The sequence below is a fragment of the Colletotrichum higginsianum genome, chromosome 9, assembly GCF_001672515.1.
Source record: "Colletotrichum higginsianum IMI 349063 chromosome 9, whole genome shotgun sequence".
Lineage (NCBI taxonomy): Eukaryota > Fungi > Ascomycota > Sordariomycetes > Glomerellales > Glomerellaceae > Colletotrichum > Colletotrichum higginsianum.
In genome coordinates, this window is record NC_030961.1 from 125,786 (window position 1) to 139,399 (window position 13,614).

Genomic DNA, 13,614 nt, shown 5'->3' on the forward strand with positions numbered 1-13,614 from the left:
CTGGAGCTTCTGCAGGCCCAAGTTACCAACACTGCAGTAAGGAAAAGGAAGGCAGTTCAGATCAACCCAAACACTAAGTTCGCCAACATCAAAGACATCCAGAAGGCTCAGGTTGAGGCTGGCGATAAAGAGGATATCACAGATGAGTCCAGCGAGGCTGATTTACCTAGTGAGGCTGAAAGCTGTATTGTGGTGGCATCTAGGTGCAGTCAATAGTTAATTGAACATACTGGTGTCGATGGGAATACCCTCATTTTTGGGTGGCCCATATGTGGGGGTGGCCCAAAAGTGGGTGCTTTGACTTAATACATTCACATTCCTTTAAAAAAAAAACCACTGTTTATGTTCCAACTTGCAGTGATAGGACCGGTGACTTCAGCTTAGGTGCCTATCTAATTCCGTCGTCGCAATGATAGAAGATACACGATGAGAAGAAGTTGCTGGTAAGTGTAATGACAGAACCATTGAGGCTGAGGTTAAGAAGAAAGAAAGTCGTCTTGATTTCTTAGACGTCGACTAAAGTAGTATACTTGCTACGGAACCGCGAGGCTATGCTTCGAGGTCTCAACGAGGAAGAGAACTAGGGAAGAAAAAAAAAAACTAAAAACGAATCATCCTCGGCGTCACCAAACCAAACCGCCAGCCCTGTGTGGCCCACAACCTCCAACCATCAGCCAAACTTCACCCCGTACCGTAACTCTCACTCCATTCCTCTGAATCGCCTGTTGAATTCCTCTACGGCGACAGCCACCATCTTGTACAAGAAACCGCGGCCGCTTTCATCGCCAACAGGAATGAATGGCCCATTGGTGCCACCTCTCAGAGTCAGGCTCAGGCCTGTCCGCTCCTTTGCAATGGTTTGCACATCCTTTAGGGGGACATCCCACTCGGAGGTCAAGCGCCGGCTGCGAATGAGAAGGATGCGAGCGTACGTGACCATTACCACCATATCTTCGCGTGGTAGTTCGAGGTGAGCAATATAGTCCTCGTTGAAGTACTTGCCATTATCAACTTGCTTCAACCAAGACTGCCCGAGCGCTTCCCGAGCGTTGTAGGGCCGCACAATCCCGTCCGAAGGCACGAACCGAGCCGGTCGGACGCGGTCAAGCTCTGAGCCGTCAAAAACGGTCGTTGTGTTTCGGATGCCTTCGGAAACGTTGGAAGCCATGTCCAGAACACCGATGGCGGGCTTCGTTGCAAATCCTACGACGCCCTTGCCGATGCCCTTGAAGAATCCCAGGGCGCCCTCTTGCTCGGCGCCTTCGAGCGGCTTGCGTACGAGTCCACCCACGCCAGATGCGGCGCTCGTGAAGAGCGAGTTGGCACCGGTAGTGACTCCGTAGAGAGCGTGCTTGGGCCTGTTGCGCGCACGCGTGATGCGCCGACGATCCTGGAACTGCTTGTCAAGAGTTGCAGCTGCGAGACCCTTGGACAAGCTGCCGGTGAACTTGGAGAAGGAATCGGAAAACCCGTAGACGGACTTCTTGACAAGCGAGGCAGCTCCCTTGGCGACACCGAGTCCAAAGTCTTCGGGCTTGTCCGAGAGAATCAACCCTTGATAGGGTTCATAGAACACGTCTGTAAGGCCAGAGCTGATGTTGTTGAAGAGACCAACCGGGTTGCCAAGGAAGTCGGCAGAGCCGAGGATCTTGTGGATCTGGTATAGGACTTCCTGACTGTAATGGCTCGAAATGTTCTGTGTCAAGGCGGGCACGGACACGCGGACGTTGTCTAGCATGAGGGCGTTGAGACGGATGGGCGCATCGTTGACGTTGCCGATGGCCATCGTCATGACGTTGAGGAAGAACATGAGAGGGTTTCGCGACGATGTCTTGTCCTCGGCATTGACTCGTTCCGTGCGCATGAAGGATAGATCTAGTTGCATGGGCTGGATGTTGAGCAACTCAAAGTAGATGTCCTGACCCGACTGCTGCTGCTGCGGCTCGGGAATGTCCAGCTCTTCGTCGCACAGCTTGCCTTCTTCGTTGGTGTCGGACCAGGCGGCTCCAGGGATGTTGGAAAAGTCCAAGACGGCGTAGACAAAATCCTCGTCCAACTCGATTGTCATTTGCTGCATCAAGAGCGTGGCGTACTTGATGTAGAGCACGCCGTACGAGTCGTCCTTCACCCGGGTGACCATGGCGTGGATCGAAGGGTGTGCGTCGACCTCCTGGGCCCTCTTCGGGACCACGCTGGGGTACAAGATCATCGGGAAAAGACCACCGTACAGCTGGTTGTCGATTTGGATCCACTTGACCGAGAAGCTAATGGTCTGTTGCAGAGGAGAGTCGTGGTACCGGAGCGAGACGTCCCTGAAGGTGACGTAGGCCAGTTCCTTGAGCTGGGAGTTGATGAGAGAGACTCCGATGCCCGAGAGCTTCAGCTGCGCCCGGAAGGTCGCAGTCGTCTCCTGGTCCTTGACTTCGAAGCCGTCGGTGCTTGTACGGGATCCAGACTTGGACTTCTGCCGATACAGACTCTTGGACTGACGGAAGTTGGATAGGATCAGAGTCTGCGTGGGGCCGTCGGCGGCAACGTTGATGTCGATGATCTTCTGTTGGCCGGAGGTGGTGGCAAACTTCATCGGAATCTGGTTTCCAATCTCGGCAAGTTTGACATGTCGCTCCTTGCCATGGGCGTTGATGATGATCTCGCGGAACTTGGCGGCGGGGAAGTCCCAGGCATAGGGCATGATGCTTCTCGCCGGCAGCCTGTACTTGATGGGTCGCCAGCCGGATCTGTCCTCGACTCCATCGTCATCCAGGCTGGGATTGGCCTGGTAGAAGGTGAATTCTGTGTCACTCTCGTTCCTCATCTGATACGGCCAGTTCTTGGTCTCCAGGCTAAGATGCAGGAAAATCGTTGCGCCCTCCATCAGAGTCTCGACGCGAATCAGCCGTTGGCGTTGACCCGCCTTGGCAATCTTGACGTGAGTCGTGCCAATGTCCGATATGTTGAAGGGAGAAGTCCACTGGTTGTTCATTCCAGGATGGCAAAGCGAGAGCTGCTTTACGGCCGTCTTTTGCATGAAGTGAAGTGGCTGATGCGCGCCCGGCTTCAGCGTCATGAAGCCCGACGAGCTGGACTCTCGGACGTTGATCTCTTCCCCAAGCTTGTTTTCCAGGACGAACCTCGGCGCCAGAGTGACGACCTTGGTCATCTTGTACTTGCCCTCTCCAGCCTCGGTCGTGATGCCGATGTGCACCTCGGTGTTCCTGGAAGGCGACGGCAGCACCACCTCTGCCGTGCTACCGATAGCGTCAAAGCTTTGCGGTTTGCTCCATTCAGAGTCGGCAATCTGCAGCAGTGCTCTGTTTCTGTGATCGTCGTTGCCGTAGGAGAACATGAACGGCGTTGCCTTGGGGCGGTCCCTGTCGGACCTCGACCTGTTGGACAGAGTTGACTGGCCAGCTGCAGGCCGCGCGCCCTGCAGGAAGCCTTTGGCTCTCATCTGAAGGTCGAGGCCGGTTTTGTTCAAGATGATGTAGGGGCTGTAGACCGTCACCCGGAAGGCCCCTCCGCCATCCGGGACCTTGTGGTAGTGAAGCTTGAGATTGAGCTGCAGACCGTCTGCATCTTTGCAGAGGAGTCGGTCCTCCTTCTTGAAGTCATCTGACGATCCAGAGTTGATAATGGCAAAGTCGCTCGGCTTGAAGACGGTGTCCTGCATGTCGACACTGAGGAGAAGCAGGTGAGACAGCTCCACGACGTGAACTGGACTAAGACCACCCTTGCGGAGGAAGTTGGCCCAGTCCTTCTTCGTGTTCTTGTCGTAGATGCGGTACTTGAAGTCGTAAGGAAGCAGGTTCTCAAGGATCACCGGCGGCGACAGCTTGATACGCATGTAAGGGTAGTTTCTGGAGAGGTGGTCAGTACATTTCGTACCATGCCGAGGAAACAAAGCGCAAACACTTACTTGGTCAATGGGTTCGACCTGTCAAACGTTGCGTTGAGCTGGAAGTAGAACGGATCACCGTTTTCTCCCTTGCAGACCATCGTGCGTGTAGGTCGCTTCAGAAGATCCCTCCACCACAGACTCTCCGAAGACCACGCATACCCGAAGCCCGAGTCGGGCCGCACCAGGAGGGACTTCAAAAACACAGCACCCACCGGAGCAGGTCGGCTTTCTCCGGGGGCAATCTTCTCGATCTTGAGCAGGTGGCCCTCCTGAGCATCGTAGACGCCGAGCTCGACGGGAATCTGGGTCAGGTTGTCCACCACGAGAGGCGACCGGAACGTGACATATTTGACGTTATCCTTGCCCATGGTGACCTCCACAAGCAACCGATGCAGAATGTTATCGGTCTTGGGCTTCAGGCTATAGATCGCCTCGCCCTCGCGGTTCAGCCTGACATTTTTCACGGCATCAAACCCGCTGCCCTCCAGATGGATGCTCACACTGCCGCTGCTACCTTCAGTGGAAAGGTTCTCCCGCATCTTCTCCCACGGCTCGAAGCTCCAGGGAGCTTCTTCTCCCTCTTCGAGACGGGCCGTCATGTTGTCGTCTGTCGTCGTGCTCTTGGACTGCACCACAACATCGAACCCGGTGTAGTTCCGGATGCGGTAGGGGGCATCAACACCGCGCGGTTTGCCAAGAACATCCTCGTCTTTGCTGAGGAAGGCGAAAGACTTGGACGCCAGCGCGATGGTGGCCGTCGTGATCGTGACATCGAAAATCTTTTTTGAGGCGACATCGATGGATAATAGACCCGACTGCTGCTCCCGCGCAATCCCGAAGCCGACCTGCCAGGGCTCGAGCAGGGGCTCCCAGGCTGACTTGGAGAAGTTGTAGACGTTGGTGTAGAGGTCGATGGCTGTCTCGGCCTTGAGGTTGGAGGACCAATCCTCCGCCGTGGCGGTAAAGCTCTTGATGCCCAGATCGAGAATGGGAAGCTCGTGTACATCGCCAATAAGAACCACACGGATGCCTTCAATGGTGGCCGAGAGTTCCTCGCGACGTTTTGGCTGAACCTGGACCGCCGTGCCATGCTGCTCTTCTAGATCTTGTTTCGCCTGAGATGCTGACACCCTAGCAGTCTTGGACATGACCGTCTTGTTCGCCATGGTCGATGGTCCCTTGCCGCTGGCAGTTCGCTGCTTGAGACCAGATTGACGCAGTTGCTTGGCTCTTTCGTCTGCGGCAGAGGCCGACTTCTTGTTATCCTGCTCCTTTTGTTGTTGGTCTGACAGCTCCGTAGCCTTGCTGGCGATTTGCAGAGCAAGGAGGATGTCCCGAAGAGAAAGTCGCAGTATCAAGGGCTCGATGTCTGCATGGATGCTCGTCATATTGGGCTTCGAGCTGTCCATCGACATCTGGACGGAAAAGTCGTCGATGATGCGGAGGCGTGAGTCTTCGAACCGATCCATGCGGCAGAGGAACATGCCAATCTCAGATACTTGAAAGGTGAGTGCGTGCTGTTGGGAGAGCAAGACCTGCTTCGTGCCGAGCACGATGGCCTCAGAGCTGGTGCTGAGGGGGTTCGCGATCAAAATGACCTGCGCATCCACGATATTAACCCTATACGAAATGCTCATGGTGCTCTGGGGCTTATCGTCGGTGTCACCCTGTTGCCCTTCGGTCTCCTTGGTGATACTGCTCTTCTGGGACTTGGCTTTGTTGGACCAGGTGACCTGCATAGAATCCGCATCCACATCCGATTCCTCCGGCGTCTCCAGCAGCGACTCCTCATCTCCTGGCGAGGGATCCTGGGGCTGTAACCCAACCATGACGAAATTTTGGATAGCGAACAAGTAGTCGAGCGCGAAGATGATGCGCGGGCTGTCGACGGTGACGATGGCAATGAGGCTCCTCTCCTGGCCTCCGGACATTGTGATGCTGGCCATCAGCTGCTGGACCTCCTTGTTGGAGGACGTCATGATCCGCCGGAACTTGTTTGCGTCGCGAGAGCGGCTGTCGTAAATGGTAAACGAGTGGATCAGGAACTCGCCCTCGAGAGACCCATCGTTGAGCATGCGTGTTTTCAGCTTGGTGCCGTCCAAAGAGAACCGGGACAAGCTAGCATTCTCGAGCTTGCCAACGGGCTTCTCCTCGGGAGCCAGCAAGAGCTCCATCCCAATGATGTTAACCTGGAAGACAAGGTCAAGCTTCGTCCATGTTTGGTCCTTTGGTGATAGCTCAGGTCCAAGATCAACTGCTGCATCATTGTCGCCCAGACTGTTGTTGTCGGTGGGCATTGACTTGGCCCTTTGCAGCGTATCTTTGTCGACTTCCCGTTCGGCGTCCTGATCTTGGTCCTCCGAGTCGGCCGCGAATGCAGCGGGCACAGCCTTGGAGATCTCCATCAGAAATCTGAGTTGAAACTGGGTGAGTCGCAGGTTGAAGTCGGACATGCTGCCTTCAATCTCAAGCTCAGGGCGCTTCGTGCCATTCTGGTGCTCGGCATACGTGACGTTGAAGCCCAGGTCTACCTTGTCGATGAGCTCCAACTCCTCGGAAAGGTCGCCATGATATTCGAAGTCGGACGTCAGGCGGATGTTGCGGATTCCTGCAGAAATCTTCGTCGCTATCTGAGAGTTCTCGGAATCGTCTAACGGAGCGAACTTGTTCTGGGCGTAGATTTCTCCCAAGTAAGCAGTAATGACATCCCGCTTGGGCTGTCCCTGGGCGATCACCCTGGGGAAAACAACGATTGGCGTCTTGACTACGACATCATACTTGAGTTTGCTCGTGCTCTGTTGGATTTGGTTGGCTTGCGAGGCAGCTGCTTGGCGAGCAGCGTTGTATATGGCCTGCATCTTGCCGAACTTGACAAGGAACTGGATAATCTTTCGGAAAGGCTCCTCGAGGAAGTTAAGCTTAACGGAGCCAGCCCTAAGGTAAATGGAAGAGTCGTATCCAGGATATGCCTTCTTGTTGGTAGCATCGAACGTCTCATACCGAAAGTCGGCGAGTTCGTCACCTTGGATGGAAATGAGTTGCCTCAAATTGGAATCCTCCGAGACACCCTGGTTGATGTCGTCGACCAGGTTGAGATTACCCAGCTTGGCGTTGACTCGCATTGTCTTGCCCAAAAGGAAGACTCCGACATCAGCATGGTTGAATGACAATGTAGCCAAACGGATCCCGTCGTTATTGAGAATCATCCGGATACTTTTCAAGTCTACCTTGACTCTGATGGACCCGGCATTGGCTGGAGTGTCTTCTGGCGGGGCGTCGACTGCTATCTCGAACTCGTCGTCGTCCTCCGAGTCCGAGTCCGAGATGGCCCTTTGCCCCTGTGGCCTCGAGGCATCGTTATTGTTGCCAGTAAAAGTTGCCAGGATGAAATCCAGAAGGGTGAGAAGCGTCTTTCTCGTCACAATGAGGTTGATTGTGGAGATAGCAGCAGTGACATTTGTCTCCACGCCTTCGTACACGGGCATGAACTCTGGCGACAAGCGGTTGACACGGGTAAACTTGACACTGACAAGGCTGCGATTCTGCTCACGATCCTCGACATCGCCGGACGACACGATGGACTTGAAGTCGGCTGATGGGTTGTCGACGAAGTCGTCCATGGTAACGGAGCCCAGCGAGACCTCGGCATTCATGTCGTACGGGCGCAGATAGAAAAGAAGGTCGAACTTTTCCGCCACCAATTCAACGAGCAATTGATCAGGCTTTTTCCTGTCCGGGTCGCTCCGGTACAGGGACCCCTTGAGAGTGTCCACCTTGAACTTGAGCTCAAAAGAACGCTGCTGCAGCTTAAGCTGGTCTTTGTTGTCCCTACCGCCGTCGGCGTCCTCGAACTCGTCGTCCTCGTCATCTTCGTCAATGACGATGGCGGTCTGCGACTGCATGAAGGGGAATTGTGATGATCTACGACGGCTGGGCTCCTTGCGTGACCGCGACCTGCTCGAGGCGGTGCTCAAGCCACGCGGACGAGTTGCCACTGCCTGTCGCTGGGAGTCATTGATCTGTTCTTGTGGTTGATCCTGGCCAAACTTGGGGATGGCTACGTCGATGATTCGCATCAAGCTCTTATACTTCGAATCCGAGACGGTAGCATGGAGCATGGGGAGGTGGCCGGAGACCTTTAGCTTTGTCAGATTCGGTGCCTTGGGCAAGATGGACGTTTCGACGACGAAGTCGACGTTGATCTCTTCTACCACGTGGAGATGTTGCGTGTCATCCTTCTTTGAAAGTTGAGCTTTCGTCACGTCGATGGATGGGCCTATCAGCACCTGGGTCGAAGAGAGCTTCACCAAGAACTTGTCGTACATGACAGACTCGAGACGCTTGAAATCCTCATCGGTATACGATTGCCGTTGCTTGGACTGGATCTGCTTCATGGTGTCGTTATCGACCAGCTCGCTATTGACGCTGATGTGGCCGGCATCCAGAATCAGGCAAGTCGAGTCCTTGACGGAAATGCTGACTGGCACGATGATGAGCGGAGCCTGCAAGTCAAGCTGAGCGTTGATGGTTTTGTGCTCCTCGAGTGCGAACTCGAGGCCGGCGCGTGTCTGCTCTCTGAAGGTCTCGACGGTAGCCCCAGCCGTTTCCATCAAGGCTGTGATGGATTCCATGTGTCGTTCCGGTGGCCGGAAGAAGTCTGCAACGCCCACCACGAAGTTCGGGTTCCACACAATCTCCAGCGGCTTGAGGGATCCGCTGAGGGCAATGTCTCCTTCGCGGTCAATGGGATTCTGCTCAACCTCGAAGCGGAAAAATGGCTCGTCGTCATTCTCTTCAAGTTCCTCGATGGTGAGACGCTTCTGGTCGTGGATCTCAGGCGCATCTTTAACCCTGACAATTTCGGGGAAAAGGGTGTCGGGCGTTGTTCCATCGTTGACACGGAGACCGCCGAGGCTGAGATCGGCGAGGAAGGAATCGGGACGCTGTAGGACCTTGGCTTTGAAGACGTCAAAGTGAAGACTGAGAAGGTCGCTTCGCTTGCCGTTGTGGCTCTTTTTTAACGTGAAGCTTCCGGTGCTCAGCCACGCTTCGACCTGCATCTTGACGGAGTCACGGGGAATGTCGACTGATTCGGCCAGGGCGGTCTTCTCGTCAAACTCGATGGCGTCATACAGCTCTTTGCGCTGCTCCTCGGTGATCTGCGTATTCTCGTCGTCTTGGGCATGCTGTTCTTGATGCTTCTGGCCACCGCCCCAAGCCCATGCCAGCCAGCCTTGCTGCTGCTGCTTAGGTGGCTGGTTCTTTAATGCCGCGGCGTTCTCCTTCTTCAGCTGGTTGCGGGCCAGCGACCGCCAGAAGCGCAGATCCTCGTAGTCGAGCTTGAACTCAAGCTTATTCAAGTCTTCATTTTCTTGAGCGTTGAGTTGCTGCTGCTGCTTTCGCTTCTTGAAGAGCTCAATGTAGCGTTTGCGGTCGTCACGTCGCTCCCGAAAATAGTCCCAGGACCATCTTCGGTTTCTGTCGTGAATCTTGCTGAGCACTGCGTCACCGGCGAATTTGAGCCAAGCCCTGGGGTCTTCTTTGGGCGTGACTCCCTTGGGCTGGAACTTTTTATATTCTTGGTGACGGATGAAGTAGTGGAAAAGATCAACCATCATTAGGCCATCGCGATATTGGTCGTCATCGATGACCAGGCCGATCTCTTCGAACAGCAAGCTTGCCTTGGCTTTGGGAACACGGACGTCCCCGGTCTTGTCGAGGACAATCTTTGCCTTTCCGTTGACGGGGCGCAGGATGTATTGGTGGTTGAGCTCCGTGTCTTGAGTTGAGCCGATCAACCTCTTGAATCTGTCCACCATCTCGGCATGGGGCATGGGAGGCTTCTCGTCCGTGTCGACCTCTCGTCCGGGGCCCAGCAGCTCGGTATCCGTGTTCCAGTAGACAGCAAGGGCGCCAAGGGTGGCGAGCTTGTGGGTGCTCTTTGCCGAGTCCTGGATGAACGTGGGCTTCCACTGGCCGTCGGTACTGATTGCGCTGAACTCTTGGAGGGTGACGCCGAGGGCAAAGGGGTGACCGGGGGCGGAGATAGCGTCCTCGTATCTGACGTGGATGTTCTTGACTGTGACCTGCAGGTTGTCGACGATCTTGGTGACCAGACTCTGGGTGAAGCTCTGGCTCTTCTGCTGTTCTTCCTGGCTCATACCCTCTTGAGACCTCTCCTTGAGCAGCTCGGCCGAGTCGAGCTTCTCCATCTTGATGCGTTGTTTCCTCCGATCCTCCTCTTCTTCATCGTAGGCAGCTTCCTCCCTAGGCGAGGCCAAGAGGAAAACATCCTCGATGAAGACCTTGACAGGGGCGCCACGCAAGTTGGACCAGGGAATGATGATGGTGAGCTCGCCCAGGTGGCCTTCCATGACGTTGATGGGCAGCTTGAGCTGGTCGAGGGCTTCCCGGCGGAGCTCGAGGTTCCGGAGCTTGACATCGCCCGACCAGATTCCCACCTTGAGCTGTGCTGGGTCGAAATTCTTGACGTACATGCCCAGAAACCTGTTGAGCAGGCCGGCGACGAGTCCCTCCAACATTTTGTGTGTATTGCGCCGTTACCCTGGCAAGGGAGACTCAGTATGAAGAATCTATCGTGTCGCGGCGGTCTGAAGCATGGGCGGGGGAGAGAATCTGAGGCGTCAGAAAGCTCGATCACGAGTCGAGCGCGAAGGTAGGAGGTCGTTGGGGAACGGGCGCTTCCGTCATCAAGGGGGCGCGGGATGTGGTCGAGATCGAGGCGGGAGGCTACGAGAGTCGGCGATGTGCGATGGATCCGTGACGGGGGGAGGGGAGGTTGAAAGGCGACGACGGGTGTCTCGTGTTTGGTCTCGAGAGTGGCAAGACGGCGTATATAGTAGATATTCGCAGGTGGTGTTCGTAGGTGGGCCGTCGAAATGCCGAGTCGTTGTCGAATGTTGGAAAGTTGACCTAAGTTCCCGCGGCTGCTATGTCGAGGTTGACAGAGTGCACGCTCTCGCTCGCTCGCTCAGTCAGGCAGTCGATGCTTGTGGTTTTGTTGCTGGGGTTCGCCAGGGTTTGGTGTTCGGGGAATCAGGTAGGAGGATTGTTGGTCTGGAACTCTGTGGTGGTGTGTGTATCCGTACTGGACGGGTAGATGGGGGGAGTGCGAGTACTGTAGGGGACGGATTTGTGCATGATGACGCTGCCTGATGCTCCATTCTTCCCCCCGCAGCTGTCGCTGCTGTCGCTGTTGCTGTCGTGTGTGCCAAAAACAGGTCGACAGCTTGGCTTGGGCTGTGGTTGTGGCTGCCAGTGGTGTCAAGCCACGGAAGGGGGTGGGTCTACCTCGTCATGGCCTGATAGGTGCTGTGAGATTGGAATGTACGTATCGCATTACCTCACCAGAATCCCAAAGTCTGACATTTGCATGTGTCCTGGTCTGCTCTTCTTTTCCCACAACTCCCATTTGCAATATGACCTTAGCAAGCTATGTCTTTGGGATTCTAGTGCTGGCAGATTAATGAACTGTATTCAGATGAACGTGTTTTGTTTTTCTCCTGTTCTCTTCTGAACACAAACAGTACAGGTACTCAAAGCTGCTTGTCCACCATGCATTCATGCCTCCAACGCTCTTCCCACATCGTTGGCATCATGGAAGAAGCTTGGGCCTCAGTCCCTTAGCGCCACCCCGCCGTGCCGATTATCCGTCCAATCCGGGACCGCCTGGGCTAGGCGAATGGACATGGAAGATGATGGAGAGGGTCCCACATTACGTCACTGGCCGGCAGCTGAAGCTCCAGCTCCTCTCGATGGTCCTTGGCTTTCCAAGTGCCTCTACGAAATTGGATGAGACGGCCGATATGGACGGGGAAGGCTGCGTGATGCGTGCTGCGTGCCCTGCCTTGGTAAACTCCTCTCCCCCACTGCTTAGGTTCCTCTCCCTGACATCAACTTGAGACAATCAGGCTCCTCTCACATCACCAACGTAGGTATGTATACCCCAGACCTCTGCGCACTTGGCCCTTGTCTCACAGCTGCAGAATCAACACCACAACTCCAAGCATTCGGAGAACAGCCCAAAGACCAAGTCCGCTATTATTTCCTGACTGCCGCATGCCTCTTACATACACTCGAGTGTAGCAACTGCCGCCAAAAATCCCCATTGAGTACGCCAGAGCCAACTCCACTACGCCAATCCCTCCGACAGACCACTGCCATTGCTTCACGATGCTTCGCTCCTCACGACAACTCATGCGCTTGGCTCCTCGCTTGCCCGCAGTTCCCGCAGCTCCCAAGACTACATCCTTCTCGACGAAAACTCCATATGCTGCCTTGCAGAGTCCAAAGCGAACATCGCTAGCTATCCAAGGGCGTCTGACGCCTATGGCTCTCCAGGCACGATACACAAACTCCCCCTACGACAAAATTGACAAGAAGGCCGAGAAAGAAATAGCCAAGAAGAAGCTGGAGCCGCGTCCCGAGGAGGTTTCCGCCGAGTCGTCTACGAGGAAATTCTGGGAGCCTGCGCCGGCAAACCCCCAGAACGACGAGAACCTCTCGGGTGGCCTGAAGAAGGAAGTGGTAAGGGCACCTACCCACCGTCTGCCGCCGGTACACGCAACGAATGGCTAATCATGTGCCGACAGAACATTGTTAGGGACACATTCAACCTCAGCGAGGTTCCAAGGGAACCCTACGCACTCGGTCTCGCCGGCACCCTTCCCTACCTTGCGACCTCACTGAGCACAGTCTACCTCACCTGGGACCTCAATGTCGAATGGCCTTCGTCGTCGACCTTTGCAAACAATGTCTTCATGAACCACGAGTCGGCTCAATACTGGCTGAATCTGCTCGAGCCCATCCAGCTTGGATACGGAGCAATCATCATTTCCTTCCTCGGAGCTGTCCACTGGGTGAGTTCCTTAATCCTCCATTGTCTCTGGCTGAATCGCATCACTGACGGTCTATAATATAGGGTATGGAGTACGCCGAGAAGACACCGCATCCTCGCCGCACCCCCTTCCGCTACGGGATGGGTGTTCTCGCCCCCATGATCGCTTGGCCTTCGCTTCTCATGCCGATTGAATATGCACTTACCTCGCAATTTGCTGCCTTTACCTTCCTTTATCTCGCAGACGTTCGTGCCAAGAACAAGGGCTGGACCCCTCAATGGTACGGAGTCTACCGCTTCGTCTTGACTGCCATCGTCGGCGTCTCTATTTTCGTCAGCTTGGTTGGCCGTACCAAGGTTGGCAATGCGCAGCCACACATTGGCCAAGGTCTGGCTGAGAGCATGCACAAGGGCAAGAGCGACGAGTCTCGAGACTGGGGGAAGCTCGAAGAGGAAGAGAAGAAGCGCCTGAGAAAGGAGAAGGAGGAGGAAGAGAAGGGGAAGAAAGCCGAGGAGAAGAAGCGCAAGGCTGAGGAGAAGAAGACTGCCAAGAAGGGCGAGTCCAAGGGAAAAGACAACAAGGAGGGTGATGAGAACAAGAAAGACGAGTCCGAGTCCAAGGACGAGAGCAAGGGCGACAAGGAAAAGAAGGAGTGATTGGGCTTGTCACGTACATATATATTCATGGTGCTTCGAGGATGTTTCCTTTCCAGTCATCTCTGCGCGGGGTAAGGTCATGGCAAGTCACATTGGGGGCGTTCAAGGTTGTTGTATTCAGGAGAATATCCAAGCAAGTCAAACTTCCTACGGTTATAGCTTCACCGCCTGCGTCATATCTCATGGAATTGAGTGGTTGTGC

The 13,614-nt window shown here is 55.0% G+C and overlaps 2 protein-coding genes across 2 annotated transcripts; one reads left to right on the top strand and one right to left on the bottom strand.

The window, feature by feature from the left end:
- Positions 1 to 700: 700 nt before the first annotated feature.
- Positions 701 to 10,440, bottom strand: CH63R_12311 (Vacuolar protein sorting-associated protein vps13; the record flags this gene model as incomplete). The annotated part of the gene is made up of 2 exons (XM_018307285.1): positions 701 to 3,857; positions 3,917 to 10,440. 2 exons carry the CDS (start codon positions 10,438 to 10,440, stop codon positions 701 to 703), a joined length of 9,681 nt encoding a protein of 3,226 aa, XP_018151702.1.
- A 1,651-nt stretch (positions 10,441 to 12,091) lies between these two features.
- CH63R_12312 (Mitochondrial inner membrane protein 1) lies at positions 12,092 to 13,412 on the top strand (the record flags this gene model as incomplete). The annotated part of the gene is made up of 3 exons (XM_018307286.1): positions 12,092 to 12,445; positions 12,511 to 12,777; positions 12,840 to 13,412. The coding sequence occupies 3 exons, from the start codon at positions 12,092 to 12,094 to the stop codon at positions 13,410 to 13,412; spliced, it is 1,194 nt and encodes a 397-aa protein (XP_018151703.1).
- Between the last annotated feature and the right edge of the window lie 202 nt (positions 13,413 to 13,614).